Source organism: Anas acuta, chromosome Z (assembly GCF_963932015.1).
Source record: "Anas acuta chromosome Z, bAnaAcu1.1, whole genome shotgun sequence".
In the NCBI taxonomy this organism is placed as follows: domain Eukaryota; kingdom Metazoa; phylum Chordata; class Aves; order Anseriformes; family Anatidae; genus Anas; species Anas acuta.
Window position 1 is genome coordinate 35,265,944 of NC_089017.1, and position 17,816 is coordinate 35,283,759.

The 17,816-nt window shown below is 38.4% G+C and overlaps 1 protein-coding gene across 4 annotated transcripts in view; it reads left to right on the plus strand.

The window, feature by feature from the left end:
- VPS13A (vacuolar protein sorting 13 homolog A) overlaps positions 1 to 17,816 on the plus strand; it is a 125,156-nt gene that overhangs the window by 36,355 nt on the left and 70,985 nt on the right. For all 4 annotated transcript variants that reach the window (XM_068665862.1, XM_068665861.1, XM_068665864.1 and 1 more), the window contains exons 22-29: positions 13 to 130; positions 4,090 to 4,225; positions 9,011 to 9,095; positions 11,128 to 11,300; positions 13,861 to 14,017; positions 14,340 to 14,419; positions 14,642 to 14,701; positions 14,796 to 14,952. In XM_068665862.1, coding sequence (XP_068521963.1) covers positions 13 to 130; positions 4,090 to 4,225; positions 9,011 to 9,095; positions 11,128 to 11,300; positions 13,861 to 14,017; positions 14,340 to 14,419; positions 14,642 to 14,701; positions 14,796 to 14,952 — 966 coding nt within the window. The remainder of the gene's footprint in view (positions 1 to 12; positions 131 to 4,089; positions 4,226 to 9,010; positions 9,096 to 11,127; positions 11,301 to 13,860; positions 14,018 to 14,339; positions 14,420 to 14,641; positions 14,702 to 14,795; positions 14,953 to 17,816) is intronic.

The window sequence follows — 17,816 nt, forward strand, 5'->3', positions numbered from 1 at the left end:
TTGCTCCTCTAGGTGAAAACTGGCAAGAGGCTCGTAAGCTGAAATACTCATCTCAACATATCTTGCAGCCTTTGGATGTGAACGTTGAATTTAGCAGAGCTATGGTCGTCACAGATACAAGAATGCCCAAGTAAGTCTAGTTTCCGTTTTTGAATTTTACAGTAAATTATGTGTTTTTTTTTAAGGGAGAGAAGAAAAGATAATCAAGTATCTATTTATAATTCTTATGCTTTTTTACATCAGCCACATGTATCTCGCTTCTAAGATTCACATTTGGTTCTAAATATTTTGTTAAATATACTAATCATAGTCCAGATTAGGTCTTTCCGATACACATTTTAGTCCTCATTGAAAATACGTAGGGACAGAAAATGTTAACTTACAATGCCTCTCTTATAAATATCACAAAATATTTTGAAAAGCAATTTGCTGTCTTACTCCCTTACTTTTGTTTAGGTTGTTTGTCTGTGTTGTTTATCTAACCAGCCTTGTCAAGGAAAGTGCTCTTAATGTGTAGAGTGTACACTTAGGTTTATTTAGCAGAAAAATTATTGCTTATGGAAGTTGTACTCAGAAGGCATTTTCATGTTACTACTGTTGAAGCAAATCTGATCTCCAAGACCACTGAGAAAAAAGGGCAGAGATAATTCTACACACATTTTGGAAAAAGCATCCTCACTAATGTCTGACAAGGACGCTACTTGCTAAAAATTCCATTGTTTTTGAAGTACCATTAATGCATTACAACATAATACAGTTTTTAGGATGATCATGATACAACAAACTAGCTTAGACTTCATTCTTAAAGCTAATAGAAATTCAGATAAAGATTGGCATAGACCCTGGCAGAAAATTGTTTAGCACCATCAGGGGACAATTTATGAAATGAAAGGATTGCAAAGAATGTGAAGATCATGAAGACCAGTTGTTCTCCAGGTGACCTGTCGTCTGATAGATAGATGTCTGGTAGATATGGATGGGGAGCAGAGTGAAGCCCTCATAACTGGTGAGGAAATGGTTAGCCACCTGCTGAACTACTTAAACATATGCAGGTCTTTGGGGGTGGATGGGATACACCCAAAGGTACTGAGAGAGTTGTCAAAAGTGCTCACCAAGACACTTTCCATCATTTATGAGCAGTCCTGGCTATCAGGGGAAGTCCCAGTCAACTGTCAGCTAGCAAACATGATGCCCATCTGCAAGAAGGTCTGGAAGGAGAGTCTGGGAAACTCCAGGCCTCTTAGTCTAACCTTGGTGCCGGGGAAGATCATGGAGCAGATTATCTTGAGTGCCATCATGCTGCATCTACAGGGCAACCAGGTGATCAGGCCTAGTCAGCATGGGTTTATGAAAGGCGAGTCCTGCTTGACAAAAATGATCTCCTTCTATGATAAGGTGATGTGCTCAGTGGATGAGGGAACAGCTGTGGATGTGGTCTACTTAGACTTCAGTAAGGCTTTTGACACGGTTTCCCACAGCATTCTCATGGAGAAACTGGCTGCTCGTGGCTTGGATGGGTGTACACTTCATTGGGTTAAAAGCTGGCTGGGCGTCTGGACCCAAAGAATCATGGTGAATGGAGTTAAATCCAGCTGCAGTCTGGTCTGCTCACTAGTGGAGTCCCTCAGGGCTCATTACTGGGGCCAGTTCTCTTCATTATCTTTATCAGTGATCTGTATGAGGGGTTTAAGTGCACCCTCAGTAAGTTTGTGAACAACACGAAGTTGGGCACAAGTGTTGATCTGCTCAAGGGTAGGATGGTTCTGCAGAGGGATCTGGATAGGCTTCAGTAAGGCTGAGTGCTGGCTTCTGCACTTGAGGCACAACAACCCCACGCAGCCCTGCAGGCTGGGGGAAGAGCGACTGGAAAGCTGCCTGGTGGAAGGGGACCTGGGGTTATTGGTCAACAGCCAGCTGAACGTGAGCCAGCAGTGTTCTTAGGAGGAGGACAAGAAGGCCAACAACATCCTGGCTTGTAGAAGAAATACTGTGGCCAGCAGGACCAGGGAAGTGATTGTCCCTCTGTACTTGGCTCTGGTGAGTCTGCACCTCAAATACTGTGTTTGATTTGGGGCCCCTTGCTACAAGAAGGACATTGAGGTGCTGGAGTGTGCCCAAAGAAGGGCAACAAAGCTGGTGAGGGGTCAAGAAAGAAGTCTTAGGAGGAGCAGCTGAGGGAGTTGGGGTTGTTTAGCCTAGAAAAAAGGCTTTGTGAGACCTTACCATGCTCTATAGTTACCTTAAAGGAGGCTATAGCGAGGTGGGGATTGGTCTGTTCTCCCAAGCGCCGAGTGATAAGACAAGAGTGGAAATGGCCTTAAGTTGCACCATGGTTGGATTTTAGGAAAAAATTTTTCACTGTAGGGGTTGTGAAGTATTGGAACAGGCTGCCCAGGGAAGTTGTCGAGTCGCTATCCCTGGAGGTCTTCAAAACACAGAATCACAGAATATGTCTAGTTGTAGAGCTTAGTGATATGGTTTAATGGCAGTGCTGGGTTAAAGGTTGGGCTATATGATCGTAGAGGGCTTTTACAACCTAAATGATTGTATTCTGTGCTATGAATCTAGGATTTGTTTACTCAGAAGTAAAATAATGCATACCACTGGTGCTGTGTGTTGTGAATACACAGCATTGATTTTGTGGTACAATGGTGCCACCTTCCGGAAAGCTGGGAAGCTAGCTTCGGAATTTCAATGTCTGACAAGGTAAAACATCATACTCTTTTCCTCCTTACCTTTTCTATTTGGTGGAAGAGGTTAGATAAGAGAACTAAAAAGACAGATTCCTGAGAGTTGTATGTCAGGAAGCCCAGGGAGAGAAAGTGAGATTTCATTTCTACGGTCATGTAACACACTCTTGTTTTAACATAGGTTTGTAATTGGGTTATGCTAGTATAACCTGGGTTAAGGAGTGTCTGTCCCTAAGGAAAACACCTATTGCTGTATAATATTACTGCTTCTCATGGCATGCAACACAAAGAGAAGCGCAATAGTAGGGCATAGAGTAAAGGATAGGTGCAGTTGATTACAGTACGAAATCTATATCTTAGTTGCTGTAGTCTTGCTTAAAGCTAGTAAAGATGAGAGTGAAAACTTTCTCTCTCTCACTTTCTCTCTCTCTATATAAATCTATGGGGAAAAAAAAAGAAATCCATCTTTATTGTACAGCTACGTGTTTGTCTGGTTGTACCCCTTCTTCTACCCCACCCTGTCCCACAACCCCCTACCCTGCCCTCCCTGGGCCTTGAGTTAAGCGCAACAAAGTTGAGAGGAAACAGCAGGTCCTGTTTCTTAGATTTTCTGTGTTAAGCATCTGCTGCTGCGCACCGTTGGAAGAATTCTTTTTATGTTCTAACTAGCTGTTGGAATAAATGCATCATAATGTTCTTGGAGGCAGCTTTTTGTGCTTGGAGACAGTTTACTATGCTGCTCAGTTCTGTGAGGAACTGGGATACGTTTTATGTCTTTAAAAAGTCAGTGACTATATTCAGTTCTACTTCATATTGGCAAAAGTCTGTTCAAACAGGGTTAAAATACATTTTATTGATGACATTTTAAAGGGTTATTTTATTCCCCCTATGTCTTTTACATCTATGACATTTATTTCCATGTTTGCTATATAAACTAATATTAGAGCCAGGTTAAATATACATAACTTTAAGTAAGTTATTTGTGTACTTTGCTTGAAATTTTAGGTTGCAAACATTCTTATGCAAAACTTTTTTTTTTTTTGTAAAATACTGTGAGAGGGCTTAGCTATGTGATTTACTGCAAGTAATTAAATGAAAAATATGAACAAGAACGAACAATTTCTGATTATAAGGATAATATACTTTATGTAAGCAAATCAGGAGTTATTTGCAACCTTCATTTGGAAGACATTGTACCAAATAGAAATATAAATTAATATCTAGATATTTGTTAGTTAATGATCTCTTCTGTGTGCAACAGAAGTTACTTGTCTGTATTAAATATAATGGTTAGATGACCTTCCTTCTGACCAGGAAGAGTAGTGTATTTTTCAGAAGAAAATGAATGTGATGTCTGAATGAAATAGTTATAAGATAACATCGACTATTTATGTAACAGGTTCAAACTGTATGGACAACTGCCTTTACTTTCAGTCCAAATATCAGACCAAAAGCTGAAAAGTATCTTGGAGCTAATTGATAGCATTCCTAAGCCAGAAAGTGCTTCTACCACTTCTCCTCCAAAAGTAACTGAGGTAAGGTTTTTAAAAATTACTTCATCAATACTAATCACAAAAATAAATTCCTTGCTGTTAACACTGCAGTTATTAAATGGGCAGAGGAAAATGGAGAACAAGCATTTACTTAGAACCTCTCAATACTTGTAGCTAATTCTGTAAAGCTATAGAAATTTTGCTTGTCAATGTTTTATGCTTCCTTAAAAGATTGGTACTTTCTTGTTAGTATTCCTGAAAAGCATGTTTTAACTTCTGATAATCACCTGTTTTTAAGAAAATTAGAAAGTGAACTCCTAATTGCTTATTTTTAACATCGCTCTAATCTGTACAATCTGGCCATGGTTTATACATATGTTTTTAAAGCAGTCTTTTCACTGTAACACAAGCAAAATCTCCATGTTAAAGACAAAATTGGGCTATCCATGTTTATCTCATTTGTGAATACTGCTAATTATCCATTATTTATTCCTTTGTGTACTTGGTTCTAAAAGAACAATGGTCATCTTTGTATATGTGTGTTTTGAGATTACTTAAAAATTATCTTTCCATCTTTATTTGTTACAAAAATTATTCTGCTGTTTTCCTTGTGGATATCAATGCAGCTTTTGGTGTTGCTTTCTGTGTGTTATTAGCATAATATTCGATAATAGTACATGCACATGACTAGACACACACCTTTTGAAAGTATATGTTGAGTGAAATATAACATGTAGTTCCATCTTTTAAGTACTAACATGAAAATTCTAGCTAGTTCTGACCTGCTCTTTTACTTTTCATGTACTAATAGTATTCTCTGCTGTTTTGTGCAAGTAGTCATAGACAAACTTTCTTCAAGGGTAAAAGTTGGGATTTTAATTTCACATAAGTAAAATATGCACATATGGAATGACTGTCATATACTTGAATGACTGGATATACTTGAATTTAATCAGAAAATTTATCTGCTACATTTAAAAACCTTTACCTTTGTGCTTAGTATTCCCTGTACATTACTTGTTACATACAAGTTCAGGTTAGGAAAGTCAATGTGAATGTGGCTGATTATGCAGCATCCGTATTAAAACCTGTGGTTAAACTTGTCTGATTAAGTCTCCATTTGTTGCAGGGCTTGACAGACTCTTAATTGCTGGTATTAATTCAGTTAACTTGTGCAGGTTTGAAGGTTTGTTGTGGCTGAGGTATTGTCATGCCTTCATCCCTGTAGCTGTGTACTGGGTCTGAGCTTTGTTGCCATCACTTCTGAAAAGAAAGGAATGAGAAACCTTTATTTGGCACTCTGAATGTGAAACTTGCAGTTTACATTTTGAATTAGTGGAGGAGTTGTTCGTGGACTGTGAAAACAAGAAGATGCTTCTGAACAGATCCTTCTAGGTTTCTGCACTTCTGAAGTAGTCTTAGAATGTGAAAGTCTTGCGGATGAGACATTGAGACACTTTCATAATTGCAACACTTAGTATATCTATCACTCAGACGTTTATATTCAGTAAGGTCAACTTATGTAGGCTGGAGAGTGGGAGATGATTAAAAAGTGAAGAGTGAGATGAAATAGGGAATCTTGGTAGACTGCTGGAAACAATGTTCATTCAAAGATGAGTGTTTTGTTGTTGGTACAATTCTTAGTTTTCTGAAGGTAACAAGAGCTACTAAATAAGATAAGGTTTTAAATGTAGCAGTAACTGGGAAAAAAAAAAAAAAAAGAGAACCGTTGTCATTTGCACAATCCAGAGCCAAAAGTATTCAAGAAAATGGGTGTACAGCCAATAACCACCTCTCTACTTTATTTTGGGACTCAGTGCAAGGTCCATGTATGCTAAACACACGTGGAACATGCAGAGGAGCATTCTTTACAAAATGAAACGAGTGATTTTGCTTTCTGAGGCTTGATGTGAAATTTGTCTTTGCTGAAAAAAACATTTAATTACAGAATCACAGAATCACCTGGGTTGGGTGAGACCTCCAAGATCATCTAGTCCAACCTATGACCTAACACTAACCAGTCCTCCACTAAACCATATCCCTAAGCTCTACATCTAAATGTCTTATAAAGACCTCCAGGGATGGTGACTCCACCACTTCCCTGGGCAGCCCATTCCAATGCCTCACAACCCTTTCGGTAAAGAAGTTCTTCCTAAGATCCAACCTAAAACTCCCCTGGCGCGACTTCAGCCCATTCCCCCTCGTCCTGTCATCAGGCATGTGGGAGAATAGACCAACCCCCACCTCACTACAGCCTCCTTTAATGTACTTATAAAGAGTGATAAGGTTACCCCTGAGCCTCCTCTTCTCCAGGCTGAACAAGCCCAGCTCCCTCAGCCGCTCCTCGTAGGACTTGTTCTCCAGGCCCCTCACCAGCTTCGTCGCCCTTCTCTGGACTCTCTTGAGCACCTTGATGTCCTTCTTGTAGCGAGGGGCCCAAAACTGAACACAGTACTCGAGGTGCGGCCTCACCAGAGCCGAGTACAGGGGGACGATCACCTCCCTAGCCCTGCTGGCCACACTGTTTCTTATGCAAGCCAGGATGCTGTTGGCCTTCTTGGCCACCTGAGCACACTGCTGGCTCATATTCAGCCGACTATCAGCCAATACTCCCAGGTCCTTCTCAGCCAGGCAGCTCTCCAACCACTCATCTCCCAGCCTGTAGCTCTGCTTGGGGTTATTGCGCCCCAGGTGCAGGACCCGGCACTTGGCCTTGTTGAACTTCATGCAGTTGGCCTCAGCCCATCGGTGCAGCCTATCCAGATCCTCCTGCAGAGCCTTCCTACCCTCAAGCAGATCGATACACGCACCTAACTTGTTGTCATCTGCAAATTTACTGAGGGTGCACTTGAACCTCTTGTCTGGATCATCAATAAAGATTTTGAAGAGGACTGGACCTAGTACTGAGCCCTGGGGGACTCCACTAACAGAACCTATCTCTGCCAAATACAGTGCAACATGGAGTGAAGATTCTTGTTTCCCTTTCTATATGTAGTGATAGTGACAATTCACACATTTTCAGTTAGTGCTCTGGGTTGTAGGCAACTGCATCTTAATATTACACACTCTGTTAACACCCGTTTCCCCAGATGCATCACAGAATAATGATCCCCTTCTACTAGATCAGGTGCCTCAAAGTCCCCTTGAACCTGGCCTTAAATGCTTCAGGGATGGGGCATCCACCATTTCCCTGGGCAACCTATTCCTGTGTCTCACCACCCTCAGAATGAAGAACTTTTTTGTAATATTTAATCTAAATCTACCCTTTTTTAGTTGAAAGCCATTCCCCCTTGTCTGATCATTCCACTCCCTGACAAAAGAGCCGTTCCTCAGCTTTCCCATTGGAAAAAAAAAAAAAAGGTATTGGAAGGATGCTGTAAGGTCTCCCTGGAGCCTTTAATCTTCTCCAGGCTGAACAACCCTAACTCCCTCAGGCTGTCTTCATAGAGTAAGTGCTTCAGCCCCTCTATGGCCCTCCTCTGGACTTGTTCTAATATGTCCACGTCTTTCTTGTGCTGCGGGCACCAGAACTGAACATAGTGCTCAGGTGGGGTCTCATGAGAGAGCAGAGAAGGGGAAAATCATCTCCATCTCCCTGCTGGCCATACTTCCTTTGATGCTGCCCAGAACACAGATGGCTTTCTGTGATTCATGTGTGCATTGCCAGCTCATGCTGAGCTTCTCATCAACCACCACCCACCAGTCCTTCTCCTTAGGGCTGCTCTCAATTCATTCTCCACCCAGCCTGTATTTGTGTTTAGGATTGCCCCAGCCCAAAAAAATGTCCAGCAAAGGACTTTGCACTTGGCTGTGTTGAACCTCATGAGTTCAACACCACCTCTCCAGCCTGTCCAGGTCCCTCTGGATGGCATCTCTTCCCTCCAGCTTGTTGACTGCACCACAGAGCTTGGTATCATTGGCAAACTTGCTGAGGCTGCACTGGATTCCATTATCCATGTCTCCAACAAAGATGTTTAACAGCGCCATCCCAATACAGACCTCCAGGATACACCACTTGTTACTGATCTTCCACTTTGATGTTGAGCTGTTGACCACAACTCTTTGAATCCAACCATCCAGCCAATTCCTTACCCGCTGAGAGGTCCATCCATCAAATCCATTTGCCTCCAATTTAGAGACAAGAGTGTCATGGGGGACAGTGCAAATGCTTTGCGTAAGTCCAGGTAGATGATGTCAGTTGCTCTACCCCTGTCCACCAAAGCTGTAACTGTGTTGTAGAAAGCTACCAGATTTGTCATGAAGAAATTTGAAAACTGTGTGTACAATCTTGGACACAATTTTGTCATGCATGATGAAATTTGGACACAATTCTCTCTACTATCATATTCTCTCTATCCCTTTTTATTATTTTTTTCCCGTTCTTTTTCTGTTCTTTTTCCTTCTTCCTCTACAGCCTCTGGTGTTGTGTAATTTTATAAAGAAAGCTAATCTTTTACTGTTCTCTGAAGCTGCCATTCTGTAATCCTTAGAGGGGACTAGGTTTTGTCTTCCCTGATGTTTTGTGTGATGTCCAGTCTGTGTCCATATTTTGATCTGTGAAGTTGGGTATTTGAATCCCTTCACTCTGTTTCCAGATGGATTATCTCTGCAGCTATTCAGCTGTGTAACACCTGCTGTTTCTGTTCTGTTTAAGCCTCTTTTCTTCCCATACTTTTACTTATTAATAACATGCTCATTTAGAATGTTTTGTGCTTAAAATAATACTAATATCCTTAAGTTCTAAAGCTTCTATGCCATAGTATTTGTGCATGCGATAGCATGAACAAAGAATTCAAGCAAAAATTTATATGGTGTCTTCTATTTCAGGCTGCGATATCGCCTGTACTCTCAGTGCCACATTTGTCACAAGGTGTGCTTCCTGTTTTAGATCTTCATTCATTTGCGGAGTCAGGTAATACAATCTATTTTAAAGTCTGATTTATTGAACAGTTCAAGTGATTTTTTTTTTAAGTACATTGGGTTCATTCGTTTCTCCTGGAGTAAGTGACCATTCTGAGGCTTTGTTTCAAATTCTTGAGGTTAAAAAGCAATATATTCTGTGTAGTTTCATATTCACTCTGTACAAAACATTGATGCATTTTCTCAAAGCAGCACAATTTTCAGTGCTTGTTCTTTCTGTTACTTTTCTTGAAGTAGAACATTTCTTTCACAGGGTAGGATGTTTATTTTTTGTCTTTTGGATGTGTTACAATAGGTACCTATCAGAAAAGACATGTCAAATGCTCTTTATAACTCATACTGTCTTGGAAAATGGTGAGACTTGTGATGGCCTCTATTTATATGGGTCTTTAATCTGCCATTGTTCCCTACTGAGTGTATTTTTAGGAGAATTTCAAGTTCTTCATATTTCACAAAGCTTTAGGTTTTAAGTCATTTTCATTAAGTGTAAAGAATTCTAAGTCTATGTTCATTGTGAAATGAATTCTGTAAAGAACTTGTGTAAGACATAGAGAATAAAATTAGCTTTTTCAATAACCTGTTAACCTGATGAAGTGTGCAGCAGTGCTCTGAATTTTAGTTTTTTGAATCAAACCTTGGACATTCTGGTGAGCATTCCTGGTGGATTTTGAAAACCAAAAATAAATTGAGAGAAAAGCAAAGATCCACTAAGTAATTAAATGTAAAGTTAAAAGTCTTAAGTTGGATATTCAGCGTGTTGATTCAGAACGTCTGTAGTAACATGTGTGTCATTTTTTACTTCAGTATGTACTTAGTCCTCTCATGATGATTTTAATTATTTTCTTTGAAAGTTTTTATCTTTGTTGGTTGTAGTAGAACTAAAAAATACTAAGTGACTGTTAGAAACTACTGTGTTATAAACACACAGCATTTTGACTTTCACAGGATCAAGCAGAAGATACACTCCAGAGGAACTGATCATGTTTAATACCAACTTTCTGTTCAAGCAGTTTAGCTTGATTGTAACATTCCGTCTAATAGTTATAGTTGACGAATAATACAATATATCAGCGTTGTTTCAAATCAGTTGCTCTAGCTTTGTCAAAACATTCAGTTGGGGAAACAGGGAAGAATACTTTCTCTGCTCTCCCAAGTTGACGATGTGACACTAGCAAAATTATAAGGAAAGCTAGTTATTTTTGCATTGATGTAATCACTTCTAATTCAGTGTGTGTGCAGTGTGTATACAGATATGTATCTATGCATCTTCATCTATTTTTATTAGTTCTTTTAGATACCCAAAGGTAAAATATCTTTCCCTTCGTAAAATTAGGGTGAGGTGAGAATGAAAGCATGTAGCAGTTAATTTGAGAAAGTAATTACTAGATTTCGATTGAATCAGGTTTGTTTTTAAATTATATTATACACGGCAGCTGTGCAAAGGTTTTTATTGACTCATATGCGTGCCTACCTTCCCTCCAGATTCCAGGGTGCTTTTAAACCATAGAATATACCTCCTCATGTCATCTGTTTGGTTTTGTCTGAAGAAAGATAATTGTTCCTTTAACTTCTCAGCTGCTGGTTTCTTGGTGAAAGGAAAAAGCTATTATTAGACTGTTCTATCTATTGGTTGTTGTAATACTTTCTAATAACGTCAGGTGGAATAAAGCTTTGCTTTTTCTCACAAACCTGATGAAGTCAGAAGCAGTTGGTTCAGCAGAAGAGATGTCTTGCCTTTAGTCTGCACTAATAGCTTAATGAGACACTGCGCTCATTTTTGCATAGCTGGTAGTGAGAGAATGCTGGCAAAGGAGTTAATGAGAGTTGATGATGTGATAGTGCAGCTGTAGGTGTTGTGGAGGCAGGAACTGAGGCAAGTGTAGAAACAGATTTAGCTAGGTGATCTTCCCAAAGTTGTCTACATCTCTAAATATTTACATGTACATAAAAATTCTAGGTCATATTACTGCAAAATACTGGTTGTCTAAAATGTGTATGTAACATTGTTGTGAATTAATCTTTAGAATCAGAAGAAGAATTTTATGATGCTCTAAGCAGTCCTGTGGAAGACATGCCATTTTTTGAAGCCCCATCTGGTTCCCTCACACGAGCTAGCAGTATAAAGCGAAAAAAACTACGTAAACAAGAATCTTTGAAAAATATGACTGAATTTCAGCTGAGGTTTGAAGTAGCTGAGGTAAAGTTACATTTTTTTTTGTCTCTTCAAAGCACACCTGATCTATCTGTGACTCTTTTCTGTTCATTGTGTTCACAAATTCATGCTTGTAGAATTATTGATTTCCCATTTCTTACTCAAACTGTTCCGGAGTGTTCAAGAGGTTGTTTTTGTTTTCAGGTCGCAGTTGTGCTTCTGCATCTTCATCTGCACTGAAATACGTTGTTTTGTCTACTTTCCCAGTTCATTTTATCATTGAGTTTCCTTTACCTAACCATCACTGGTGGAGCTCAGAAGCAGTTTTATTCTCTGTGCTTTACTTTTATTTATTTATTTTGCTTAAGATGTAGCCTTTGACGTCTCTTTTCCAAACACTTCCGTGACCACTGGGAAAACTTCATTAATGTTTCATGTCATACAATCGCCCTGTTTTTACTCTCTGTTTTTTCTTAAATTCTGTTGAACTCAAACATAACAGGTTCACTGTGAGGCATTTAATGGTTATTCTTGCTGCTTCAGACTTGAAAAAGAGTATTTTACCTAAGTGCTATCTGACTACATCAGTTGGTCTGTTAACAGATAGTGGCGATGACAGTGTTATTGTTGTGACTCAGTGTATAGCTTTACAAATAAACCATACAAAGTCAGTTAACTTTACAGATAATGTTTTAGAGTAAGATTTACAGGAAGGCTTCAACACATAGTAACTAGCTTGCAGCATCTTGTTATGCTCTAGACTTCTAAATATAAATAATGAAAAATCATTACTATTTTTTTCCTTAAGAATGACTAAGATGTTGTATTTTATATCCTTCTTTACTGGTAACTCTACCATTTCACAGTCTCTAAGAAAATGATATACATCTGTAAAGAATCACCTACCTCTCCATTTGTTGCCTGTATAGTTAAAAAATTGAAAGGAAGACTGCATATATTTATTTTACTTAGTTTATGAAAGATGATGACAGTGGACCGCCCAGGCAGATATTTATTTAACAACATCTTTGTTGCGTATGAATGAAAAACCTGGAACTTATCTTGATTGATATTCAGCTTGCAAATTCCTTAATGGCAGGGCTCAAAAAAAAAATCCAATCACAGAATCATTAAGGTTGGAAAAGACTTTCAAGATCATCTGGTCCAACCATCACCCTACTACCAATGTCACCCACTAAACCACCTCCCCAATCCTGCTGACTACACTATTCCTGACACAAGCCAGGATGCCATTGGCCTTCTTGGCCACCTGGGCCCACTGCTGGCTCATGTTTGCATGAGCATCGATCAGCACCTCCATATCCTTTTCCTCTGCACAGCTTTCCAAGCTCTCTGCCCCAAGCCTGTAGCGCTGCATGGGGTTGTTGTAACTGAAGTGCAGAACCTGGCACTTAGCCATATTGAACCTCATCCCCTTGGCTTCTGCCCATCGACCCATCCCGTCCAGGTGCCTCTGCAGGGCCTTCATGCCCTCCGGCAAATCGATACTTACCCCCAGCTTAGTGTCATCTGAAAACTTGACTTTCTTTCCACCTGAACTGTGGGGAGGTTCTTCTGTTCCCCGTACCAGAATGACAGGTTAGGAGGATGAGTACCCTGAGTATAAGTGGTCTAGCTAGTAAAGACAGACACAAAGGAGACATTTAAAACCTCAGCCTTTTCCTTATCCTCAGTAGTCATGTTCCCCTCTGCATCCAGTAAAGAAATGGAGATCCTCTTTGGCCTTCCTCTTCCTATGAGTATATTTATAAAAACATTTTTTTGTTATCCTTGACTATAGTGGCCAGGTTGAGTTTGTGCTGGTCTTTGGCCTTCCTGTTTTTTTTCTCTGCATACGCTGGCAACTTCCTTGTAGTTTCCCTGAGTTTCCCTGCCCCTTCTTCCGCTGGACATAAACTTTTTTTTTCCTGAACACACAGCAAAATTTCTCTGTTTAGCCATGCTGGTCTTCTTCCCTGCCAGCTCATCTTATGGTGCACAGGTACAGCCTGCTCCTGCTGCACCTTTAAGACTTCCTTCCTGTTGAGTGCCCAGCCTTCCTGGACTCCTCTGGCCTCCAGGACTGGCTCCCAAGGGGCCCTTCCTACCAGTGTTCTGAACAATTTGAAGTCAGCCCTCCAGAATTCCAAGACAGCAGTTTTACTGACCCCCCTTCCTGACTTCACCAAGAACAGAGCTCTACCATGTCATGGTCACTCTGCCCAAGACAGCTCTCTACCACCCCATCTCCCACCAGTTCTTCTCTGTTCATGAACATGAAAGCAAGTAAACAATGCCCACTGGAAATCTAGTTTTGACTGAGTTGAACATTACTAAATGCTTTACAGAACCGTTTTAAAAATTAATGAGTTCCTATAAGTGTAACTTTCCTCAAACATACATACATGTAATACAATTTTTGTTAAAATAGCATCAAACAGTATTCTAGTAATTTTGCTCATTGAACTCTTTATTTTTTCCATGTCTTTTGCTGTATAAAGTTTAATGATCGATATGCCTTAACTAGTAAAGTATATGTAAATATATGATCCTATATAAAAGCTAAGAAGATAATTCCCTACCCCCTTTTTTTTTTTTTTCATAGGTCTTAATAAAATTATGCCGCCTTACTGGTAATATGGAGACACCTGTGCTGCAGCTTGAGGTTGTAGGGTTGGGCACTGAACTTAAATTAAGAACGTTTGACATGACTGCAAATGCTTTCCTGCATGAAGTTTGTCTGCTGTGCCCAGAGTATATGGGTAAGTGTCTGTATGCTGGTCAAAAAAATGATTCATTAATAGCTAATAACACTTTGAATGTGTCTTCAAAAAGCCTGCAGGGGTTTCTTTTGTAAGTCGAGGAAGATCCACTTCTAGAATTAAATATAAGGTGTAAAAAAGGGAAGATAATTCTAGAGCTTATTCTGTTAGTAATGCTTTTGCAAATTTGTTCCAGTGCTGATGATTTTAGATGAGGCATCTATTTTAGGTGTGCAAAAGAGCTTTTTAAATTAAATAGTAATGACTGCTAATAGTCTAGTTTATAGGCTATAAAACTTTTTTTTTTTTTTTTTTTTTTAAGATGATAATGGCAAACCAGTTTACATAATTACTACTTTGGATAATGTAGAAGATGATCTTCTCACTTTGGAGTATATAAAGGTGGGAAAACAGCAGACTTTTCTTTTGAATCATAAGTTAATTACAGACTACAGTATCACTGAGAAATGCTTTTTCCTTACGTAACCATTTCTTCATATATTGAATGTCGTGTGCAAAATCTGTCTGATCCCTAAACAGACTAACTTATATATCATAAGCTGTAACTTGAAATTTGCAAACATCTCCTATTTGTCTTGTTTATGTGCATGTTTGGTGGAATAGGCTGATATTAATGGACCAGAACTGAAGACTGTGTATAAGAATGTTCTACAGAAGATAAAGGTATGATACATATATATTTAAACATATTTTTTCTACATTTGGGGGACTGATTCATTTATAATCTGATTAATTAACAATCTGATTATTCTTTCAGGTGAACTTCTCTTCTCTTGATGTTCATCTGCATACTGAAACTCTCCTGAATGCCATGAACTATGTAAACAATCTTCTACCCAAACAAGAAACTAAAGTTGCAGACGAACCAGTTCAGGAAAAAATTGAGGAGAAGAAGGATGTTCTTAAGAAATTAAGTAAGTTTCTTTATTCTTTTTATCTTTCCTTTCTCTTCCCTCATCAAAGTAAGACAGAAAACAGAAATATTTGCTATTTTTTTTTTATAAGTTCACAGTTTTTCTAATTTTGATGGTGATAAAAATGTTAGCTAGCAAATTATTATTGAGTAGCCAGGGTATGGTGTTAGTCCTTTGCTGGAAGTGTGTAGTGGAGAAATAACTGTATAATTAAATGAGCTAAGGTAGTTGCTGCAGCTGTTGACATTTCCTGAGGTAGAAAGAGTAAGCATGCTGTTTGGGTACGTGTCTACGGATTTTCTTAGTTATGATAAACTGTGTTGAATGGTAGCTTATTGGAAATGATTATATTCCTAATGGTGTTCTGCAATATAATGAGAAAAGTATTTTTGCATTACAATATTTATAAAAAAAATATAAAAATTATATATAAAAATAAAAATTAAAGAAATAAATTAAATAAAATTAAATAAAAATTAAAGAAATAAAGATCTTGATGGGTTAGAAAATTTAGCATGAAGATGAAAACTTTTGCTAATAAGTGTATTGAATGCATTCTAGACAACTTTGTGCTTTCACAGTTATAGCATAATGTGAATTTAACTATTCAGTGAGATGACTTTGTTCACCATCCTTCTTCCTATCATAAATATATTTTTATTAGTTTAGGATTGTAACCCACTCATTTAGCAATTTATTAATATGTAGGCACTGACTGTAGATGTGAATACAAAATAGACACTGCTGCATTTCATAAGCTCCAGGACAGGTTTGTTTATTAGTGAGCTACTCAGTTGCTGAATGAATAAATTCTGTTTGGCACCAATTTTGTTGACATAATTTGCTGGAATTGTTGCTTTAGATTTATGAACTTGCACATGAGTTTGGATTTAGTTTGTAATGTAATAAATAGATGGTCCTTGCTTAGTGGAAGCTGGGTTTGAGCATTTAAAATCTTTTGCTATGAGATGCAGGTAATACACCACATGTATTTCATTAATATAAATTACCATGTTTTCAGGGACACATAGGTAGCACGTAAATTCCTGCAATTTACAAGAGATCTGGTGAGTCTCTTTATCAAAGGTACCTGGTACTATTGTAGGTGCCTGATTTGTACGTATAAATTTAGGGCTACTTGCTTTCTTTGGTATTCAGAAGAAATGTTGCATCCTGAAAGGGATGCAGACCAGTCAATTATTCAATAATATTGGTCTGAAGGAATTGTGCTACTGCAATAAGGTTCATCTCATCTCCTTCCATGTTCTAAGTGTTTTCTGTCACTCACGCTGAGCACAAGGCACAAGATAGGTACCTGTCTATTCAGTAATAATTATGATTGATTTATTTTTGTCTATTCAAGGCACATACCACATAAAATAAATAAATAAATAAATAAATAAATATATATATATATATATTTTTTTTTTTCTGGTATGAATTGAGGCTTTTGATTTCCTTACAGTTAATTTATCCTCGTTATTTGAGGAACATCAGTCTCTTGTGAATAACTTGCTTGTCATGCAGTCCTACCATTCTCTCACCAGGAATTTGATGTGTCTGATTTGTTGATAATGTGAAGCAGCAGCAAACGAATAGATACCTCCCTTGCTTGCTGTTGTGTCTGGGAGCTGCTTTGAAATTAGTAGCAGTATGTCAATAATACTCCTTTCTGCTGTGAGAAGGACTTCTCTGAGATCTTTGCAATTGTTTCTTTCTATTAATTTTAAAACAATTAGATTCCTGGTATTATCATCGAAATACCCCAAAACAAAATAAACAAAAAACACACCCTATATACAAAAAGTAGGGCATAGGATAATTCTCAAGATGATTCTTGTTAAAGTATTTTAATACTTGCTTTTGTGTAAGTGATTTCAAGGAGCTCTGTCATCTGACTGACCTGGTAAACTGGTGAGATCTTTCTGAGGCTGCCGTCCTTCACTGACATGAATTCTGACAAGCATTTTGAGTTAAACATCTGTACTAGTTCTATATCCTTAAACCCCAATATCACATTTGCAACATTTGACAAGATTGTCGAGAAGGTTGCTGCCTCTACAAAGAAATATTTGGCATAGCAACATGGTTTAGTGGGCAATATTGGTGGTAGGGGACAGTTGTACCAGATGATCATGGAGATCTTTTCCAACCTTAACCATTGTATGATTCTGTGTTTGTAACTCAGTGGCTAGTACTCATACTGAGTGACTCATAGTGACTAGTTCAGTGTTACAAGTATTCATGTTTTTGTCATGGGAGACAGGTGAAATACTACCTGATTGTGTTTTTGAAGAAGAATTTGAGACTGAAATATTACCTGTATTAGGGGAAAAATAAGCAAGCTTTTGGGTGCACAGCATTTTGGGGGATTTGTGTAATTGTTTTCCATATCCACTTAAATGAAATCAGCTATGTTAATTGTTTAAACATAATGAAAGGAAAGGTGATTATGATCTCTGTGGCACAACAGGTTATAAATAAAACAGGGGAACATAAGGTTTGTAGCCTTTGTTTTTCAGGATCTACAGTGGAAGATGAAAGGTATTTGCCTTAGGATTGATGAGAGTTCAATTGGGATGGGATGTGGAAAAAGCGGTAATAATGTTACACAGTGTCTTTCAGTTGATGATTTCTGAATGTTCTGTCAAATTAGTAAGAAGTTTAGATTCTCAGCTCTTTTTCTGAAAGTGTTTTGTAGGACTCTGCTGAACAATAGAACAAATAAATAAAGGATGGAAAAAATGCTCTGTTGAAAAAAATTCTTCCATTTAACGATATTTTTCATTATTTTTGCTGTAAGATAATTTTAATTCATGGTGGGTTTTAATTTCAGTTGTACTGGGACATGCTTGGACACAAGG